Below are 22,299 nucleotides of genomic sequence, written 5' to 3'. Positions count from 1 at the left end.
ATCTGTGTTCACTGCCTCTTCTCCGTTGGATACTTTTATTGAGTGTCTTTTTCCCCCCTGTGTTGGGAGTCCTGCTGATGGCTCTTTATGTGCCCCCCCCCCTTCTGTGGATGAACTTAAGAATGTGGTTTTCTCTCTTGGTCCCCTCAAGGCCCCTGAGGTGGATGGTTTTCAGGCATGCTTCTTTCAAAAGTTTTGGGATTTTGTTCATGAGCCTCTTTTCTCTTTTATTTGTAACTGCTTTTCATCTCTTTCTATCCCTGTCTCCATTAATCATACCCTGTTATGTCTTATACCCAAGTCCTCATCTGCCTCTTCTGTTAAGGATTTCAGACCAATTAGTCTGTGCACTGTTCTGTATAAATTTATTGCTAAAATAATTGCCAATCGACTGAAACCTTACCTCCCTTCCATCATTTCACCTTTCCAAGGTGCTTTTGTTGTTGGCCGCCAAATCTTGGATAACATCATTATCTCTCATGAAATTTTTCATTACTTAAATCATAAGAAAGGTAAATTGGGATGGGTGGCTATTAAGATTGACATGTCTAAGGCTTACGACTGCATGGAGTGGTCTTTTATCACTTCTCTGTTTAACTTTTTGGGTTTTGATCAGTAGTGGTGTACTTTTATTGGCCACCTTCTTTCTTCCACAACCTTCTCCATCAAACTTGATGGCACACTTTTTGGTTTTTTTAAGGGTTCTAGGGGGATGAGGCAAGGCTGCCAGTTAAGTCCTTACTTGTTTATTCTTGGTATGGAGGTCTTGTCCCGCCTCATTGCTGCATATAGGGAGCTTAACCTTTTTAAGGGCATCAAGGTTGCTAGAGGAGCCCCTGAAATTGCTCATTTGCTGTTTGCTGACGACATCTTTCTATTTTGCAGAGCTACCTCTGAAGATTTGCTTACTATTAAGGCTATTCTTGACCTTTTTTCCGATCTGTCAGGGCAAGAAATTAATCTGGTTAAGAGTGGAATGCATTTTAGTGCTAATGTTTCCATGCCTGACAGAACTCGCTTAAGCAGGATTCTTGGAATCTCTGAAATGAAGCATGATTCTTCTTACTTGGGGACCAAACTCTTCTCTCAGAGGTCTAAGGTTAAACACCTTGGTCCTCTGGTGCAACGAATTAAATCTAGATTGAGTTCTTGGAAGTCTAACCATTTGTCTTTTGCAAGTCGTTCTGTATTAATTAAATCTATTTTAGGCTCTCTTCCTGCTTATTTTATGAGCTGCTTTTATTTTCCTACTTCTATTTGTAAACAAATTGACTTTGTTAGTTATAATTTTTGGTGTGGTGGTAATGGGTCTTGTAGAAAGAATAGTTTGATTTCCTGGAAATCTATGTGTTCTCCCTATCATCTGGGGGGTTTGGGTTTCAGGTCGGCTAGAATCCAAAACCAATCCTTGTTGCTTAAACTGGGTTGGAGACTTCTCTGTGACCCTCAGTCGATCTGGGGTAAACTTTTAAAGGCTAAGTATTACCCCCAAACTTCTCTCTTTGATCCTTCTACTTTGCGAAGGAGGGGATCTTGGTGTTGGAACAGTATTACTAAGATCACCAAGCCCATTCAATCCTTTAGTTTTAGAAGGATCGGTAATGGTAAGGATACCTATTTTTGGACTGACCCTTGGATTCCTTCAATCCCTTCCTTTACCATTAAGCCTAAATACTCTTAGAGAATGTACCCTGAGAAGTGTGACCTGTTTCTCTCTGACCTCAGATGGAAGGAGCACCTCCTGTTTAATACTGTTCCCTCCCTCTTGCATCACATCTTATTTGTCAACTGTTCCGACACAGTGGACTCTTGGTGGTGTACTTTAACTAAGGATGGCCGCTTTAAGACTAAAGTTGCTGCTTCTTCTCTTTTGTGGAATTCTGTAACTGATTTTGCTTCTATAGCATGGTGGAAATTTTTTTGGAAACTCAAACTTCATCCTAAGTTTAAAATTTTCTTCTGGCATGTATTACATGCAGGGATTCCGGTTAGGGATTATATTTCGAATTGGATTCAGATCGATCCCACTTGTGCTCTATGTGGCACTTGTCATGAGACCCTCTGGCATATTTTCCTCTCTTGTGACTGGGTTAAGCACATCTGGGTAGCTGGTCCTTTGGGTTTGAGGACTGAACTCATTTCGGCCCCCTCTATTAAACATTTCTGTATTTCTATGTTGCTTGGCCGGCAGCTTAATAAGGCCTCCCTGATTTGGTTCTTTTCTGTTTTTATTGTTACTTGTTATTTTCTTTGGCAGGCTCAGAACATTTTTGTATTTCATGCTGGTGGTCCCAATCCTGGTTTGATTCTGTGGAAGATCAACCAATGGCTCTGGGACATGAACATTTACCCTCCCTCTCTATATAAAATGGATGTTGTTTCTCCTGAATCGGATGATACTAACTGCTTTTCTTCTATTCCTAGTTTTGATTTACCTACTTTAGATTTCCTTGTTTTGTTATGCGCAGGGTTCGATTCCAAAGATCTAGGTAAACCTGGATGGGCTTTTGGTTTTTTGATACATGGGAGAATTTGTTTTCTGACTGCTGGGCGATGTAAAAACAATCATTTTTTGGAACCTGAGTTGACTGCCATTCTTAATGGTCTAGAGTCTGCTGCCGTGAGAGGTTTGAAGTTGAAAGAAGTTTGGTGCTGTAATAGGGTGCTACCTAGACTTCTTCCAACTCCATCCCTTTCCCCTTGGCCTTATGAAGTCCTGCCCTATTTTTTGAAGATTTTGGATCGAACAAGTGGCGTCTTTTTTAAAGAACTGGCTAACCCCTCTATTGTCTCTTGGTTTAAATCTTGTGTTAAATATGCCTCCCCTAACCCCTTGTGCATGGATTGTACAAATTTTACTCTTTAAGTTTAATGAAATTTTCTATTTCATCAAAAAAAATAAAAAAAATTATCCATGTGACTCAAAAAAGGTAGACCATCCTAACAAGAATTGTTAATAGTTGAGAATAAAGTTTTTCTAAGTGGTAATTCCTTCATCTTTAGAGAAGGAAGGTGATATTAGATCAACCAAAATGTGATGTGATTATGTGATTGGACTATTGTGTCATCAAGAACTCTCACTCATATTGAGGGTCTAGTAGGAGGTTTGGTTTCAATTGGATTGAATCACTTCTCGATTCTGATATTAGATCAACCAAAATCAAAACATTAAGACGAAGTTAGGTTTTGATTGATTTCGATTTGGTTCGATTTAATCTTTTTTATCATGTTGACTTAATGGGCTATTTAATGGTAAATTACTGGTTTATTATCGATTTAATTTTGGGTTTATATTTTATGGGAGTAAAGGTCGCGCCAGACATGCCGTTCCTGTGCCTTAACACATGGCATGTGAAATGACCATCGCACCCCCTGGAATGTCAGAAATGACCAGGGATGTGGAGGTCATTTTGCACCCACTATGTCAAGGTGTAGAGTGGCGTTCTTTATCCCATATTTTATGTACATAAGAAATGCTTTCTTTATAAAAAATTTCCCGATTTGTAATCATTTTTTTTTTTTAACACTCGATTTTCTACAATTTCACAGAAGGACAAACCAAAACCATTCATAGAGCACGTCTCCAGGGAGTGCCCACGGGGCATCCAACGGCTGGGATGTGTCGCACACATTCGATGGCTGACTAGCGCATGCCGGAATGTGTACGACACAACCCAGCTGTTGGATGCCCCCTGGGCACTCCCTCGCTCTAAGCTCTCTGGAGAGGAGTAAGATCCCAAAACAATACCGTTAACTTCTTCCTCTTTCTTTCTTTTTTTTTGGGGGGGGGGGTGGTAAACCATACATTTAACTATCCAATGGGACTTAGCTACAACTACAACAAGGTGAGACCGGATCATGTCTTTGTACAAGTATTGTACAAGGCCTTCCAGGCCATTCACATGGAATCCATGTGAGTGGCCCTGGAGAGTCTTGGATGGTACTTGTACAAGGACATGATCTGCATTCTAAGAAGATTCCTCTGTCACGGTCACAGGCACTTCGTCCAAGCAAGACCATACCTTTCTACCAAAAAAAAAGGGGCAAGGGGAGAATGAGATGTAAAAGTATAAAAGCATGGGAGTATAAAAAAAGAAGTTTAAGGTGGGGAAATAAATATAGGATTTTTGGGGTCCTCTATAACGTGACACAGCGTATAGCGTATCATCCGACGATCTGCAGCGCACGGGTATGCATCCCAACACATAAGTGGGTTGTTGGGCTGCGTGCTCATGCATTGTAGACCGTTGAATATGTGAATATGTACTACACGCTGTGTCGTGCTACAAAAGAACGCCACGCGTAAATACAGTTATGCTTAGGAGAGTGATAATAATTACCCAAAAAAAAACATACCTTTTTTAGACATCACTTAACCAAAGTAATGAGTAATGACCGACCTGGCCGAATGTAGAAAGCAGAGATGGGCCCCACCATTTGCCTTTAGTGCAACACCCAACGACCGCCACATGTTTCACAACTATATTATCAAAAAATATAAAAATAAAACTACCACCACAACCAGAGCCCCAGGTAGTGAGGCCCAGCACCGCTGGTGCATTAATTTTTTGTTTACTTACAAAAGCTTTCCCGCAAAGAAAACACAAACCACATTCACATATTGGAAATGAATGTCGTTTACCCAAAAAATAAATTAAAAAAAAAGAAAAATTGGAGATGAATGTTAATAGCAAATGGTTAAAAGGTTTCATACATAGCCATGTATACTAACGGTCATCATTTTAGCCGTCTCATATGAATACTAGATTCTTGTATAAATCAGATATTCTTCTCAAAGGACTGAAGTGATGATCATTTATGATACACAACCATGTATAAAAATTGGATTGGTTGTATTAATCGATCATGATCAATATCAATATCCACCTGATACAGCTTGATCGATACCAATTTCAGATCTGACGAAAAGGGTATGTTAGGTCCACATCTTCAATAAAGGATGTACATAATCCATTGTAGGTTTTCAGGTAAATTTAACCTGCATTATGCTGGTTTGACGATGTTGTCTTAAGGAAAAATACTCAAAAGATTTGGAACCTTAGTTAGAGTGGAAGGAGGAAGACAGACGGGGAAGGAGAAGGGGAAAAAGAGTTGAAACAGAGAGGGAGAACGAGAAAGAAAAAATGATGGGAATAATGAAATTATCAAAATGACCTTACCAACAAAAAAGTTTAAATGACGTGGCCAAGGATATAAAAAGAGTAGAGGTTACAAAAATGTATTGTAATTGGGTTGGTTATAAACAAATTAATCCTTATATAAAAGGATTTTCTTATTAATATCTTCGAGGGTCAAATATATTGCAACCATATTGTTTTTTATTCTCTTTTATTTTTTTTCGTTGATGTAATAATTTTAAATTATTTTATTATAAAAAAATTTTAAATTATTTTTAAAATTTCTTTTATATCCTTATCTTAAAGAACTGTTGAGAATAAAACAATAGACCATTAAAAAAATAGTGTAAAATTCTATAGGGTAAATTACAGATCACCTCCTGATTTTCAATCGAAACTCAGATCACCCCCTGATTTTTGAAAAAACTCAAATAATCCCTGGTTTAGACCCCAAAATGTCAAATTCGTCCCTGACATTAGTTTTATACTATTAAGTGATGATGTCACCCAATTAAATAAATTTAAATCTCTAAACTACCCTTGACTAGTGTTGATTTATGATTTTACCCTTATAACTGAAAACCACAAATTCATCCTCTTTCTCACACCTGCAACTCAATCTCAAGTAGAAGTTCAATCTCAAGTAACAGTTCACCGAAGAGAAGAAAAAGGAGAAGAGCTTTAACTTCTAAGATCTGGAAAGGGTTTATGTTTGAGTTGTTTTGTTCATTCAAGTCTGCTCTTTAGCTTGATTTCATTAGTTTTCCTTTCCTGGTGTTGTCAATCTGATATATCCATCTTCTCTGTTCTACATCTCCGCGGCTCTTCTTTGTTCTTCCAGAGCTTTTGATTTTTCAAGTTTTTCTTTCTCTTCTGGTTGATTTTTTTTAGTTCTCTCGTTTTTGAGATCTTTGATCATTTGTTTTTCTTCCTTCTGATTAACTCCTCAGTATCTGTGTTTTTCCTCTCTGTATTTGTGTTCAAATTTGTATTTTTTAGTATATCTGTGCGGTGATGAAGCTATTGTGGACTAGAGTTTCTGATCTGGGCATTGCCCTGAATCTGAAGACAAACCCTTGGCTGTCTGACCAATCTCTTTTCCATCTCCTTCCACCAAAAAAAATCTGATTTAGCCTATTTGAGATCTAGGGTTTGGGTAGGCGATAATGGCGGACCAGAAGATTGCTTAATTGGGGTGGATTACCTCTGCGGATCTGAAATGGAGGCATTTCAGGTAATTATTGGAAAGTAGGGCAATAAAATAAGAGAAAGCAGATTCATGGGATGAAGGTGAAGGTTGTCTTCAACCTTTGGCAAAACAAAACATGGCAGAAAAACCTGAACTTCTTCAAATTGAAAGATTTTCTTCAATATTGATCCAAACCACACGAGACTTCAGGTGAAGGATTCTACTCCCAAACTTTACTGAATGCAAGCATTAATAGTATTAAAGATGCGCAACTGAGAGAGAAACAAATCTCTGAAAGTAGCTATGGCAGTACTTGTAGTTTCAGGTCTGAAAGTTGATTACAAACTCAAGATAGCAGCTGGCTTTCGGATCTAGGCTAGGAAGATTGAATCGCCCTAAGGTGGGGGAGTCTTAACCCTAAAGCCTGAAGAACAAGGGCTTTTGAGAGAAGAGATCGAACCAGAAGTTGGGGCTGCTACTACCGCCCAGAACAGGGCAACAGAAAAATCGCTGGGAAGAAGAAGATGCAAAAACAAGAGAGCAGCTTTGGGTTGCGAGGAAGAAGACGATGGAGAGAGATCTAGAGAGCATGGGCATGATACGAATGGACCATATGGCTATGGCGAAGCAGAGGCGACAGCGGCGATGGCGATGGCGATGGCGATGCTGCCACCGGAGTTGCAGGGAAGAGGTGGGGTAATTTAGGTTGAAGATGAAGGAAGGGTAGTACTGTAAATTTAATTTTAATGTTTTAGTAAATGGTAAAATAGTCCTTTCACACCAATAACTACCAACAGACGTTTCTGTAGAGGTGGTAATTTGAGTTTTTTAAAAAATCAGGAGATCTAAGTTTCGATTGAAAATCAGGGTTGATCTGTAATTTACCCAATTCTATATACACGTAAAGAGATGTAATTTAAATACTCCCCTACCGTGAGAGAATAGAATTCTAAGATCATTATTACACTTTAGGACAAATTCCAATAATGCCTTTAACTTTTTACTCTATTCCCATAGCCATCGTGATCCACGGTGAAGGGAACCAATGTTTGCAACCTCATTCTAAACCGTCTGATCAAGTTTAGGGAAAAGATTTCATGTTTGGTGATGGTGATCGTGAGTGACCGTGGCACTAAAGTGTTTCACTATGATACGAAGTTACAAGAAGGGGAGATTCATGGAATAATGGAATATAATCTTTGATGCGCCATCTGAACCACTGAGCTTCGTGGATCAGGAAATGATGTGGCAGAAGACTATAACTTCAGTTGACTAGACCTTCTTCATCGTCTGATCAGAATCAGTTAGCGATTTTATACTTCTAGGTGAAACCATTATATGTGGGGTTGAACCACCGTATCGTGATTACGAAGGTGCACCGAATTTGGTACTCCCAAGAAGGACATGGGAAAAAGAACCTTCCGCGCAGCTCTTATGTGGTGTGATGAGTCTCCCCGTTTCTCTTCCCAACTATAAACTGGTCTCATGCGTTCGCATTCTTCCCCCCGTCCAGTCGGGTTCGAAGCTCTCCTCCCTTCCACAACCTCTCTTACGCTCTATCCATCCTCCTTCTCCTCCTCCTCCTCCTCCTCCTCCATAGTCCTCCCTCGAAAGGAGAAACTAGGGTTTTTGTTCCTTATCTCTTTTGGTCAGTATGGGGGGAGGCAACGGTCAGAAAGCCAAGATGGCTAGAGAGAAGAACATGGAGAAGATGAAAGCCTCCAAGGGTTACTTCCTTTTCTGTTTTTTGGGCTCATCCCCTGTTTTCTTTTCTCAATTATGCTTTTCTTGCTCGTAGATCTCTCATTATTCTGTTGATTTTGCCCTCCTCTTGGTATGCAGGTAGCCAACTGGAATCCAACAAAAAAGCGATGTCGATCCAGGTGATTTTCCCAAACTTGTTGCTGTTGATCTTTTTTTTCTTCTTTGGGTTCGGATTTCTGGCTGTTTCTCTTTAAGCCCCTTTGTCTAAAAATTTATAACCAAAAAAAAAAAAAAAAAAAACAAAAGAAAAAAAAAGAAAGAAAAAGAAGAAGAAGAAGATAAAGTTAGGGATTGCAAGGATAATTATGCGTTTGATTTCTGTAATAAATTTCAGTGTTTTTACAGAATAATTTTCTTCTACACGTTTAGGTGCTCAGCTGACTTAAATAATATCTGTTCTTAAGACTGTTTGGACAGAATGCGTTACTGTTATGCTCATTCAATCTGAAGTTTTAGTGGTCTGTGTTTTCTGTTCAATACATCAAATGTTATTTCATTCAGTCTGCAGTTTGACCTCTTATTATTCTTTCTCTTTCGTGACTATTGTGTTCTGGAATTTTCCCAACTTCTAGGCCTTTAGATTTTCATTCCTTTTTTTCATTATTCATCTTCCTTACAGTTTTGGATAATCTGTTGTTATTGTATTTCAAGAAAGGATATGGTAAAATTAACTAGGATGTCGGGTTAATTTTGCAAGGTTTGAAGTAGGGGTTATCAGCAATGATAATTGGGTTTGAATATTAAGCATAAGGGGATGGTAACCTAAACTCACACAAGTTCTCAGTTCATAGTTTCTGGGCATGTTTAGAAGGTAGAATTAATTTGAGATCCAACTCTTGCTTGCTTCCCCTCCCCTAAAAAAAAGTTCTCCAGAAATTTCTGGTGAACTGTTTGTTTCACATTATTGTAAAGCGAGCCAGTTTGAATTCAACTAAACAATAAATTTGTTTGATCTAAAAATGAGGTTAAACTTAATTTGTTTATGCAATTTGTTCTTTTCTCAGTCTCTGTAGAAACTTAGGCAGTTGCTCCTTTATGATTGGGTGTATAAAGAAATCTAGTACATATTTATGCGCTAATATGATTGGATGTATGATGAAGCTTTGGTTTGTTTGTTTGGAAAATGGATGTGTTTCCAAATAACAATAGGGTTACACTAAGGATTTGCATCAAGAATAACAAAATGGAGGAAAATGTATGATGAAGCTTTGGTTTGTTTGTTTGGAAAATGGGATTTGTGTGTGTTATGGATGAGTTGACTTGACATATACATGATTATAAGAGGGTATATACTATATACCAAGGGTATTGTCTTGAGTGACAAAGTGTTGAGGGAAGATAAATGCTAGGATGATAGAATTATGGAAGGATGCGAGTTAGAAGTTCTAAAATTAGCTGGACGAAGACAGAATATATGGGATGGATTAGTAAAAATTGTAGTAGAAATGAACTGTTAGCATTAATGATCAAGTGATCCTCAGAGCAAAGAGTTGCTTTTGGGGTGCTGTGTGATTGGATATGTTTTATTAAAGCTTGGAGGTGAATTTAGAAGATGATATGAAGAATAGCCAAACTTTATAGATCTGAATGTTGGGTTATGATGACACACCATTTAAAAGTAGTGTTCTGAGATGATATGTTAGTGATGGATGCAAGGGGAGACTTGAGAGATATAATCAGAAATTAATATATTTTGGTTGGGGGTATGAATTGGATTAATGTCTCTATTACATCTAGAAGAGTAAACAGAGATGTTCCCTGTTACAGTCTACTCAAGGTAAATCCAATCAGTAGTTTGATCAAGTTCGAATGACTACTGATCCAACATGGGAAAGTTCCAAATTCGATTGAGTTTTTTGTATTTTTTGTTTATGTAGTTTGTTTTACAAAGTTCTGGGGGTTTATATTTGTTTAGGGTTCAAATCTTCATTTCCATTTTTTAAAAGATTTTTAACTGACATTTTACGTTGGCTAATCGGGTACTGGCAAGTGATCTGAAAATCTGAAATCCAAGCATTTTCCATTCAAATCTATGAATTTTAATCGTGTATATTAATTGGATTGAGATACCAGATAAGTTAATGCGATCAAACTCGGACATGGTCAGATCAAATCTCTATACAGCACATTTACAGCCTAGCCTTGGAGGAACTTAGGTATAGTGCAAATGATGGCAAGATGAGGAAGATTTGACAGAGATAGTTTAACCATCTCCTGTGGCCGCACTTTGAATCTTGCTTCTCAGAGCAATTAGACCTTCTCTTAACTTAGTTTCTTTGGGTTCAAAATTTTCATGTGTCTCTAAAGAATATGTACTAGATGGTCTTCTATTCAAGTAGTGCTATCCAGCAACTTGTCTTTAGAATCCCTATTGGAAATTCTTTCCTAGTTTCCTCATTAAAACATCCTGTAGTTGGTCGTAAGTAAGCATTTAGATTATTGCATTTTGGAACTATTGACTTTGTGAATCTTTACCTAACTATTACAAAATCTTCTTTGGAAATAAGCATCTTGCACTGAATTTGTGGGTGACGGATGGTGCGTGCTTGTGTGTTGAAACAGGGATTAGTGAACTCACATTCTTTGTATTGTAATTCTGTTATTTTCTGACTGCAGAATTAAATCATATAGATTTCGCTATTTGCATAAGGCTTAGTCCAGTGTGTTTCTTCACTCGCCATTTGCCTGGCACAAGACAAAATTCAAACTATTGATGTGTAACCTAAAACATGTTGCCACTTTAGAGTTATATTTTTCTTGGAGGTGGGCTATGAAAATCAATGACACTGAAAATCTGGTAATTGCCTCCAAGCAGAAGACTTGCATGCTTCCATTATATGATGGAGGTCTGTATTTCTATTCAATTTTCTGCCACGGTTGTAAACTTTCACAAGTGGATTTTGATATTCTGGGGTACAGTTGCAGGTGGGAGCTGAAACTTTTAACCCCCTGTAAAGCTTTTTTATAGACAGTGTGAATGCATAATACTCACTTTATGTGTTTTTTGTTGACCTCTGGATGTATTATAATGTCATATTTGCATAATCAAATTTCTCTAGTTGTAAGACTGAAAATCTATCATTACTACCATTACACAGTCACTGCTCCAATCTCTGTGTGGTTCCTGCTTACCTTCTGTTACAGGTCTGTAATATATGATTTTTGACACTTGTTCTGGAATAATTTCTCATGTGAAGAGAAATTCATCATAATGTGGATTATGAAAAAGATTGAGTTAATAACTGAGAAATTATACTAAAATTAGGAGCATTTTTGTTTGCTGGGGTTTTTATTTCTTGGAAATTTCTGTGCTATGGGGAAATGCCCCTTCCAAAATCCTCATGTTCCTGGCTGTGGGATCCTCCATTACATGGAGCATGGGGATAGCTGTAAACTTTTCCAAGGAATATTTAAATTTCCTACTGGAATCCCTTCTTCAGTGTGACTGTTACATTTTTATAGATAATAGGGACCATTTTGCTTACTAAGAACCAGAGGAAGCATTGCCAGAGGTTGTTACTGGCCTCAAGTTTTTTAAGCTTGTCACATTTAGAAATGTACACTGGTTTATACCTGGTTCATTCATAGAGAAGAAATCTTTCCTAGTGTGCTAAAAAATGCAAAAGTTTAAGTTAACAGAAAGAAAATTTTAAGAGGTAGTTATGCATTTATAGACAGTCTAATGATGCCAAACACCTTCGGTTTTTATTGTTTACATTTTTTATTTTTTGTCTTAAAAACATTTGATTGGTAATTTACTGTCTGGATTAAACATTCTGTTAGCTTAGTAGCTATTCTTACAACAAGAAACTAATGTTTTTTTAACCCTTATTGGTGGTAATTTTTAAAATTGCTAATGGTGTTGGTGATGAATGCAGTGCAAGGTATGCATGCAGACTTTCATCTGCACCACGTCCGAGGTGAAGTGCAGGGAACATGCAGAAGCGAAGCATCCCAAGTCTGATGTATACGCATGCTTCGCACATCTCAAGAAATGAGACAGTTTGTGGAGGTTGGGAAGAGAAAATGTAGAGTTATGTTAGATTGTCCTAGTTTGATTCCTTAGGGATCCTCCCTTAAAACTTGTGTGTTGCCTACTGAAGACATGATTGTGAAATATGTTATTCACCATGGATTGCCACTCTTATCTTTATGATCTCTCTGAAAACAGTATAGTGCTCTCTCTATAAATTTAATGAAATGAAAGTTGCTTTAGTGTTTAGATGGAATATTGTTCTCTCATATGACTGAAACCCTGATTTTGTTGTGCACCCTTCTCCCGCTATATCGAACCCAGAATGGAGCCCCAAAATTGCATTGCATGATGTCGGGAAAATCCTCTGTATACTCTTGAATGATGTTGATTGCTTTTCTATTGTTCATGGTTTGCTGGATGAGTTAAGTGGCGTGTTCCAATATCTGTGCTCCAATTTTTCATTTCAGGTGAATGCTAGCTTTTCTATTTCCACCTTTTCTGCAAAGATATGTATATTGTGGCAGTTATAGATCAAATTAGATGGAGATTCTTGCTTCATAATCATATAGTCATGGATTCATTCAAGCCCAATCTAACTTTTGCCGTGTCTTTGTAGTGATTTTTCTTTTGTGGTGTTTTTACTGTGATTACAACATTCGTAACAGTCTAAGATTCCAAAGATTTGCCCGGGTCTGACATTAACAAAATCAATCAAATCAATCTCTTTATACAAGAATAGATCCGCCTTTGAAATCTTCAATTCTGTTGCAGAAAAAGACAACAGTGATTGAAGAATAATATTTCACTTTGAAGATCTTGCACAGGAGGAGCACCCGAAAAGAATGACAGATCTTAATTATTGATAGAATCATTTAATAGATCCAGCTCATTTGATTGTATGATTGTATGATTGTATCCATCAAATAGAGAGAGAGAGAGACGCTTCTCTCCATTTTTTGTTTTGGTAACGACTCTTCTCTCCATTTGCCACCAAATCAAAGAGGATACGGGTCTGAGCTACGAACGGCCTTCCATTCTGTTTAGAATTTATCGGATGCTCCCAGCCGTTGGATGTGTGCTGTAGAGGTTGGCCTGTTGAAGAGGATACAGGTTTGAGCTACGACGCTCCACTAGGGTTTGATTTTCTCCCGAAAATGGGATATGACGTTGGTATGGGGTTTGGTCAGACATTTTAAATTTTTAATCCAATAAGGCAAGTTGCAGAAGAAAACGAATTAGGTTCCTCTCCGTTGCAGGTCACCACCCCCAAAGGTGGTCCCCACACTCATGGACGGACGGTGTGAGAGATGGGACGAGGTGGTTATCAGGGGATACGGACTTGAAGAAAACATCTGACACCGGAGTTCTTCACTCCTCTGGCAGTGCTGTGCAGGGCTGCCTTCACAGCGCTACATGTGGCATAAATTATTATTTTTTATAATAAAAATTTATTAAGAGAAGAACAAAGTTTCAATAGAGTCAGCATACAACGGGAGTGAAATAAAATCGGGTGGAAGGCCATACCAAACACGGATCTTTATCACCTCCAGTTGACTACCCAAACCATTCTATCCATGCCCAAACACTCTATCCGGGAGGAGTCCACCATCCTCCTATTAGAGAAACTGAGGATCTGAGCCGATCAGCAAACTGGAGGTGATAATTTTCCTACCAAACACTGAAGTTCTAAGAATCAGTACTCAAGGAAGCTAAACAATCCGCTACAACATTGCCCTCTCTAAATTGCCCTCTCTAAGTGAATGCTGAAAGATGACAGCTATTAAATCGGCAAGATAAATCACAACAATCCAAAATGATAGAAGAGATTTTCCAAGGGATGGACTTTGTCGTATTGTTTAGGATATTGATAGCACAAACTAATCATGTGGATGAAAATACTTTGCACCATTTCATGAACTCCCATCCCGTTTTACTTACCAAATCCTCTAAACCCGCTTAGAATGTGAATCCAAATCAGAGAAAAAAACGTAGAGATTAGGAGAGGCTTTCAAACATAAGAAAGAAAGAACAAAATAATTTATTATGTACACTAAAGTGAACTATTTTAATAGTCTATATTGTACTATAAATAATATGAAAGAAATAGATAAATATATGTCAAGAAACAAAAGAAATAAAGGAAAATATACCAAATATGAATTATATGATGTCCCACGACTTAGGAGGAGACAGATGATCGACTTGCCCCTCTCTTGTCGGATAGAGTAATGACTATGTAAAAAGAGCTTTCGTCACTCAGACTTCAGGCAAAGCAATGGTTGTATATGGGATTTCGCTACTTGTATTTGGACAAAGCAACGACTGTATATGGGCTAACTGTAAGTCAATGATTGAGGGAAAGCAAGACTTCGAACAAGAACAACCTTTAGGTAGGGTAATTGAAGGGTCTACCCATGGGGAAGGATGATCAAAGCTAGCAAAAGGGAGGACTAAATGGGATGTGGGAAGGTTTAGAAGGAGCAAAAAATGGGGTTTTCTAGCTTGAAAAATGAGGGTGGGTCACCCCTATTTATAAGAGTAACCTGGTCATTCGCGGCGCCATAGATGACATCATCTGGCCATCTTTGGCGCTACGGTTCTGGCATCCCCTCAGCCCTTGGATTTTATGTTTTTTTGGGTTTTCAGGGGTTTTTAATGGTTTTTCTGGGTTTTTTCCTCCATTTTGACTTTTCATAATATTTCTGTAGCGAGAACGCCATGGTCGGGGAAGGTGAGCAGTACTTACTTCAATAAAAGGGTCTTTTAAATCATTTTTAGGAATGTGAGGATGATATGGCTTGGGTACAGGGGCAAGAGTCCTTCTTAGGAGAGATATCAATGTCTATTCGTAACTTATTGTTATCATCGTGGGGGGGGGGTGACAATTCAGTGTCTACAGTGCACAAACTAACTATCCTACCCCCATGAAAGACTTAAAACCTAAACCTATTGATGTTTCTGTGCACGCTGTCATTGGCCCTACATTGGCGTAGGGGCCAGATTGCATTCCTAGGAATCCTCTTTCCCTTACATTAAGTAACTCTCAACTTTTTGAAAACCCCTTTTTATCGCTGCATTAGCTAACTTTTAGGAACAAGAAAAAGGGCAATTAAAAGAAAGTTAACTTTAACCACTTTGGTGACAATAAGTTGCACCTAAACCAATTGCATTCTTTATTTTTTTTCTTATATGAAAACCATTAATATGTAAACCAAAGGGCCGGCCAAGGTTGAGTGTTCATATTATTGTGAAGAGAAAAAAAATTGCTACGCTACACTTGTATAGATTCTTTTGGAAGAAAATAGGTTGCCATGACCCCTAAACCTGTGCAAGCATTCAACATGGGTGGGCTCATGGCGTAGGGTGGTCATTTCACCGAACTTGATGCATTTATATTGGTCTCAATATAAACAGTGGAGCCCACACTCTCTCATTCTGAATCTTTGACCATGTGAGACCCATGTAGACCTTATATAAAATATGAGCGCATGCCTGGGAGCACAGGCTGCGCCAAGACACATGGGCATTCATTTAGGCCATTTGGAGGGGGGCATGGTGGTCATTTCGATCACCCCTATGTGTCTGGGTGCATCCTGCACCCCCAGTACAAAGAACATTTGGCCATAAAAGATATAATTTTCCAACTTAGTGTAGTGTAGATTCCTTCCTACACTTCCCTCTTAAGAAACCCACTATTGTGAAAAACCTAGAGAACGTAACTTTCTAATTTCTCTCAGGGAAAAGGAATGCAATTCAGTCGTGCAACGCGGCCTGTACTTGTGTCTAGGTACAGCCACTCACAAAATGGTTGACACACCCCCTTAAAAGGCAAAAGGGACCATAGCTGCACCGGATTTGGCTCCTCTCTAGGGAGCCCAACCTAGGGGGCATCTAAGGGTTAGGTTGCACCACACACATCTTGAATATCTAGTCAACCATCGGGATGTGTGTGACACACTGGCCACTCCCTGGGCGTTGGGATTCCCGGAGAGGAGTTCAATTCAATTGCACTGTATCTGGCGCAGGTACACGCGGCGCTGTGCCACCGGTGGCGTTCTTTATTTTTTTGTTTTGCCTTACTTTGCGTACAAGTAGACAAAATTAATGAGCATCACACGTCAAACGCTCTTCGAGTCTACCAGGGGCCAGGGCTTCTCCATTCAACGCCCCAAAACTCACGACCTCAACTGTCAGAAGTCAGCAGTCAGCAGTCAGCAGTCAGCAGAGCGATCGATTCCAAGAGTCTTCTTCTCCTCTTTCTTTCTTTCTTTCTTCAAACTTAGAAACTCTAAGCCATACAGATCTTCCTTCTCTACTCTGCATTCCCTTCTTTTTCTTACCCTTCGTCTTCCTCTCTCAACTCAAATGGCTCTTCGTTTCCTTCTCTGCTTACTTTCCTTCCTCCTCGCAGTAGTAGTTTCTCCAACTCTCTCCACTAACTCTGAAGGTTTGTTTCGTTTCCTCTCTTTCTTTTTTTTTTTCTAGGGTTTCTCTGCTTTTTTATGGTACCTGTGCTTATTTTCTGATCTCTCTTTCTTTTTGATTACTTCTTGTGGGAATTAATTTTCTTTCTGTATATCTTATTTTTAATTTCAGGAAATGCTCTCCATGCCTTGAGAGCCAGACTTTCCGATCCCACTAATGTTCTGCAGAGCTGGGACCCTACTCTCGTCAATCCATGTACCTGGTTTCATGTCACCTGTGACTCTAACAACCATGTCATCCGACTGTAAGTTTACTTTCCATCTGCCTGACACGTAATCCTCTTCCCTGATGGAGAAGGGGGGAAAAAAATCTCTCTTTTGGCCATTTTTGCCGATATGATTGTACTCTTACCCTTTTTGATGTCCAGGGATCTTGGCAATTCTAATATTTCTGGTACTTTGGGGCCGGAGCTCGGCGATCTCCAGCATCTGCAATACTTGTAATTCCCTTTTTTCTTTTTTCTTTTTTCTGGATTCGGGAATAGTTTTATTTTTTTTCCCTTTTAAAATTTTTGTTTGCCTCATGGTGATTAGAATTTCTCGCCTTCTGCAGGGAGCTCTATATGAATAATATCGAAGGGAAAATTCCTAAGGAGTTGGGTAATTTGAAGAATCTAATTAGCATGGATTTGTACAACAACAAGTTCGAAGGAGAGATTCCGAAGTCTTTTGCTAAGTTGAAGTCTCTCAGATTCCTGTAAGTTTCCTTTGTGTAATTGTCCGAAGGTGGTGAATTGCCCCCTTTTTTTTTCTTCTTAAAATAAGGTCATTGTTTTAATGTTTCCCCTCTTTTGAACTTGATGTTACAGTCGATTTAACAACAACAGGCTGACAGGATCAATTCCAAGAGAGCTTACTACCCTTTCCAACCTAAAAGTCTTGTAAGCGAAGGCAGGGGAAAAATGAACTTAAATTACTTTACTTTCAATTCCAACCAAATCTTATTTGCTTGCAATTGTTGTAACCCTCTTGCAGTGACGTTTCTAACAATGATCTCTGCGGAACTATTCCAATTGATGGCCCTTTTGGGAGTTTCCCTATAGAAAGGTACTTGTATTTTCTTTATCTATTCTCTCTTCTGAAATGTTGTGGAGTATTTGTCATATTATCTAGGCAGTTCTTTCATGATGATGGCCCTTTGGGTTGGGCGTGGCAGATATGCTCTTAAAGTATATCTGGAGTATAAGATCCATCGAATTAGTATTGGGATGTTGTAGTGCTCTTGTCCATAGGTCAGATTCTTATCCAATTTCACCAACCCATGTTTAGTCTAATGCTAGAAAGCAAGTAAAATGAAGGTAATATGTCTGCGGCCCCAACAAACAACAGGCTTCAGTCATGGACAGGTTGCATGACTTACTAGTATGCCATGCAAGTACCTATGTGGATGCTAGGTATGGATATGGAATTCTATTGGATTCTTGAGACTGTTCCCATTCTTTAGATTTTGGAAATTTGGTTATGTGCATTTATTCTGAATTAACTCAACATTAATTATAATTGATGTTCCAAAATGCTACTACTTGGAGTTAGATGTATAACAATGCTCTGGCATTATTTTCCTCTTCATCCATTGCAAGTATTTAGTATAGCAAGTACAGAGTTTGTAATTGTCAGGTTGGTTTGTTCATAACTGAACTATTTTGCTATATGTTTATTGTTTTGCATATTAATTAGGAAATACACCTAGATCAAATATAGCTTTGTATTCTGTCTGTAAGATTTAATGTCTTAACTTTTTATGTGTCTATGTTCCTGTACCTAGTTTGTGGGCCATATTTCAGAGAACTAACTATAAGATTTTAAGGTCATACAGATCTGATCCCTAGATACATATTGGCACCGACACCTGCGCCCATATCTGTTGGTAGCAATCATCTTCTATTTGTATACTGTATGATCCTGGAAAAATTTTGCCCTCTATTGAGATGAAACCAAAATTATGGTTTATCGAAGTGATTCTTTTCATTAGGCTGAAAATTTGCCTTTATACAACTGTTGCCCTGATCTATTTTGAATGATGTTCTAGACTTTGCTTTTCCAGTTCTGCACATTCTCTGAAGAGGCAATATTCCTAATTTGATAAAAGTATCTAGTGTTCAAACTTCAAACCAGAGACCTCAGTTCAAAGCCTGCCAAGGCATATTCCTCATTTGATTGAAGTATCTAGTGTTCAAACTTCAAACCAGAGACCTCAGTTCAAAGCCTGCCAATCCATCTTTAGTTGGTAACAAAATTACTAGCTTCATATGGTTAATCACTCCTCTCTCACATTTTTTTAGGCCTGGGAATTGTTGTCTTTTCCTCCCTTCTCTTCCTTTAATAGTTCTACACCTAGGCTAGAGGTGTACCATTGGCTTCACCAATTGCGTTTATTACTGTCTCCTGGTTCTAATATAGGTGATGAATGCACATTTATGTCCATTTGGGTGGAAGAGCATATGTCCTTAGGTGCTGTACTCATAAAATGAAATGGCTTAGCTACTGGAGGGTAACTGTGCACTCTTGAATAAAAAATAAACCTTATGACCATTCCTCTCTAGCTGTTCCTACAACAGACATAATTGATTGTAAAGGTTATGTGCTCCAGTTCCTCTCAAATGCAAGGAGTTGAAAATTTGATTGACCCTTTATATTTTTCAAAATCTGTCTTTGTTCTGTGGGAACTCGATATGCAACTCACCATGTGTAGTTTCACCACAATTTTGCAGAAACCTTTGTTCGTCAACCTAAACATAGTTTGACAAATGGTGCTTTTTGGGTAATAATTCATGCTAATTTGCAAACATTCACATCCATGTATTTGTAGGAATCCCTACATGGAACAGGGTGCAAGAAACAAAGGGGAAGAGGAACTACTATTGTTTTCTGTTGACTTGCACTTTTACTCGTGGAAATTAGTTCTTAAGAATTTTTCGGGGGATAAAAAAAAAATGACAAACTGATGAGATTCTTCAATAATCAATATGCCTGTTTGAGGACACTAACCAATCTGTGTGTTTTTCTTTCTCTCCAGTTTTGAAAACAACCACAGGCTCAATGGACCGGAGCTGCAGGGACTGGTTTCTTACGATTTTGGGTGCTGATGATTTCTGTTATTCCACGATCCTTTATGACAGGGTTATAATAGACACAGCTCTAAGGTTTGATTAGATTATATCTCAAGCAAATATAAGATGATTTGAGCTCAAGGAAAGAAAAATAAGAATAGGTCTGCTGTGTTCAGTAACGTTCTGGCAGCGAAATGTTGTACCAACAATTAAATTTACAGGTTTATCACTATTTTTCAGGTTCATCTGGTGACTAGATTCTTCAGATTCCACAATTGGCATTTTGTTCTTTTTATTTGGGCAAAGCCAGGGGGGGGGGGGGGGTTGGGATTTCGTATACAAACATAATGTTAAGCCAGAAGGATTTTTTGCCGTATGAAAGTGTTTTGTGATATCCCAAAATGTTGATTTTTGGACCGGATAAATATTATAGTTGGCTTACCACCAAATTGAACATGTTAGACTATCGAAGGAGTTCTTCTCATCTGTCCGAACCATTCTGCAAAATATATAACAGTAAAATTTTCCCGCCGGACTTTTGTTTCCATTTAGACTCTGTTTCGTTGTGAAGAAAGTGCGCATATTTTCCTGAGATTGACTTATATTTTACAGGGAAAGTCAATTTTGGTGTTTGGTAACAAGGGAAATGCATTTTTAAGAAGTGAAATATACTTCACGGGAGATGAAAATGTTTTTCTTGTTTCTTTTCCCCATTTCCCTTGCAATCAAGCGGAGCCTAAGCAATTATCACCCGTCCATATTTTGGCATTGCATGACTAATTTTGGGAAAATTACCTGATTAGCTACTAGTAGGTTTGTCTTTACAAAACTATGTATTTCTTTTTTGAGTTTACAAACTTGACCAAAACAGTGTTACACCTTCAATCATGCAGGTTATTGACCGTTTTACCCCTCCACCTCGCCTTCTCGATCACCATGTCCATTGTAATTCTCTTGCCCCACCATCCCAGATAGTCTCTGCCGCCCATCGCCGACCTGAACCTCCGCAACAACCTCTCCATTGCATTGTTCCTCCATCGACAAACCCATTGGCCTCTAGCACTCCTGTAGGAATAGAGGATGGTGGCGCTCGGGGCAGTGAGGTTGCAGAGGGGTTAGGTATGTGGGACGAGAGGGGTTGTAGGGGGTGGTGCGGAAGGATTGTGGGGCATGGACGGGAGGATTGCAGGGGTGGGGTGTGAGGAAGAACAGGGTGGGAGGGATTGCAGCAGAGGGACATCATGATCTGAGAGGAATTTACTCTCCTCGGCGACTCTTACTTCAGGGACGGTGTTGTGAGCCTTACCAGGAAGACGAAGGATGTCTGACCAGTACCTAACATAGCTCGCAGAAATACTGGTTGAAAATTCGCTATCTTTCCGGTATCTCCGCATCGTGTTCGCTTTCTTTGCTTTGATGTTGCCCACATCGAATAAATCCATCGGCAGTGAAAACGAAAGATCAGAATGGTTTCTGGTTTTGTAATTTAAAGAGAATTAACGTGAGAAGCTGAAAAAACTGGGATTTTGTAATTTAACTGATGTTGCCCACATCGAATCCATCTCTTAGATTTGATGGTTATTTTTCTCCACCAGATGTCTTCAACCTTCAAAAGCGTTTCTTGCAACTGATATTCGATTTAGCTATGTGAGCTTCTACACGACAAACACAGATGTTTTGAGCTTCTTTTAGTTTGTTTCCGCATTGATTACAGGGAACTCTTTAGTTAAACTTGCATGAACAATAGGTGTTTCTATTTTCCATCTCACCAATTATTTGTTGTCTTATAGCACTTCAATGTGGCAGCACATGCATTAAAAAATAAGAGAGAGAGAGAGTTCCAACGGGTTGGGCGGGCTTGCAAAAGAAGATGAGGAGTGGGTTGAGTTGCAGCAGGGGGTGGGTAGGGATGGACTGGGTGGTAGGCAGGAGGGAGGTAGGGACAAGTTGGGGCGTGTGGGCTCATGGGCATGGTGGGAGAAGGGGTAATAGGAAGAAGGCGGTTCAAAGCGGGTGGTCCGTGGTTACTAAATAGTTGATCCATGTCATGTACTATGATATTAAGAAATTGGAAGAAGATTCTTTGACCAAGGGTGTTGGGGATTGCACCTATGAGGAATGACAAAACAGTTTTGTACACGGATGCAGAGTGGTCATATGGAGAGAGAGAGAGAGAGAGCCACGGTCGGCTTGAAAAATTAACAAAACTCTTGCTAACATCATGAACTGAGGATAATATTCAAGCCATTATGAGAAGAGAGATTACCGAGTAAGGACATCCTACGATTTTATTCCACCAGGCACTGATCAAGAGATGATATCCGGTCAAAAAGAGGAAGAACAAATTTGTCAAAAAAGGTACTATTTTTATGGATTAAAATCCTATGCAGTGCACCAATCTTGCGGTACATTGCAGTTCAGGCTAGAGAGTTTGACACGTGGAAGATGCTTCATCCAACAGTGCAAGCTCGATTGATCCAGTTTTTTTTTTTTCCCGAGCTTGGCACCATTGGATGTTGCATCTTCCAATGTCAAGCTTTCAAGCCCGAACTGCAGTGCACCGCCACCGCAGATGATTTTTTTTCTTCATTTTTTATGATTCTTTCATTGAAAGACTATGTGGACATCATAAAAACAAACCACCCATTCCTTGTAGAAACTCACGGCCACGACATGAGAATCCTAGGGCAAGATATTA

The 22,299-nt window shown here is 38.9% G+C and overlaps 2 protein-coding genes and 1 non-coding gene across 3 annotated transcripts; all 3 read left to right on the top strand.

The window, feature by feature from the left end:
• The first annotated feature begins 6,140 nt into the window (after positions 1–6,140).
• On the top strand, positions 6,141–6,231 carry LOC122663462. Its single transcript, XR_006333134.1, has one exon. It is a non-coding gene; the product is annotated as a small nucleolar RNA Z157/R69/R10 (small nucleolar RNA).
• A 1,571-nt stretch (positions 6,232–7,802) lies between these two features.
• On the top strand, positions 7,803–12,320 carry LOC122662652 (uncharacterized protein At2g23090-like). Its single transcript, XM_043858355.1, has 3 exons — positions 7,803–8,054; positions 8,170–8,210; positions 11,970–12,320. Exons 1-3 carry the CDS (start codon positions 7,982–7,984, stop codon positions 12,087–12,089), a joined length of 234 nt encoding a protein of 77 aa, XP_043714290.1. The 5' UTR covers positions 7,803–7,981; the 3' UTR covers positions 12,090–12,320.
• A 4,056-nt stretch (positions 12,321–16,376) lies between these two features.
• LOC122661676 (leucine-rich repeat protein 2-like) lies at positions 16,377–19,873 on the top strand. Its single transcript, XM_043857155.1, has 7 exons — positions 16,377–16,514; positions 16,664–16,796; positions 16,920–16,991; positions 17,105–17,248; positions 17,361–17,432; positions 17,527–17,598; positions 19,568–19,873. Exons 1-7 carry the CDS (start codon positions 16,433–16,435, stop codon positions 19,635–19,637), a joined length of 645 nt encoding a protein of 214 aa, XP_043713090.1. The 5' UTR covers positions 16,377–16,432; the 3' UTR covers positions 19,638–19,873.
• The last annotated feature ends 2,426 nt before the right edge of the window (positions 19,874–22,299 follow it).

The sequence above is a fragment of the Telopea speciosissima genome, chromosome 5 (assembly GCF_018873765.1).
Source record: "Telopea speciosissima isolate NSW1024214 ecotype Mountain lineage chromosome 5, Tspe_v1, whole genome shotgun sequence".
Lineage (NCBI taxonomy): Eukaryota > Viridiplantae > Streptophyta > Magnoliopsida > Proteales > Proteaceae > Telopea > Telopea speciosissima.
This window is presented reverse-complemented; position numbering and strand designations above follow the sequence as displayed.

Coding starts and splice junctions, on each gene's coding strand:
- LOC122661676 (XM_043857155.1), top strand. CDS start 16,433: ATGGCTCTTCGTTTCCTTCTCTGCTTACTTTCCTTCCTCCTCGCAGTA. Junction 16,515..16,663: donor TCTCTCCACTAACTCTGAAG/GTTTGTTTCGTT, acceptor TTTTAATTTCAG/GAAATGCTCTCCATGCCTTG. Junction 16,797..16,919: donor AACAACCATGTCATCCGACT/GTAAGTTTACTT, acceptor TTTGATGTCCAG/GGATCTTGGCAATTCTAATA.
- LOC122662652 (XM_043858355.1), top strand. CDS start 7,982: ATGGGGGGAGGCAACGGTCAGAAAGCCAAGATGGCTAGAGAGAAGAAC. Junction 8,055..8,169: donor GAAGATGAAAGCCTCCAAGG/GTTACTTCCTTT, acceptor CTTGGTATGCAG/GTAGCCAACTGGAATCCAAC. Junction 8,211..11,969: donor AAAAAGCGATGTCGATCCAG/GTGATTTTCCCA, acceptor TGATGAATGCAG/TGCAAGGTATGCATGCAGAC.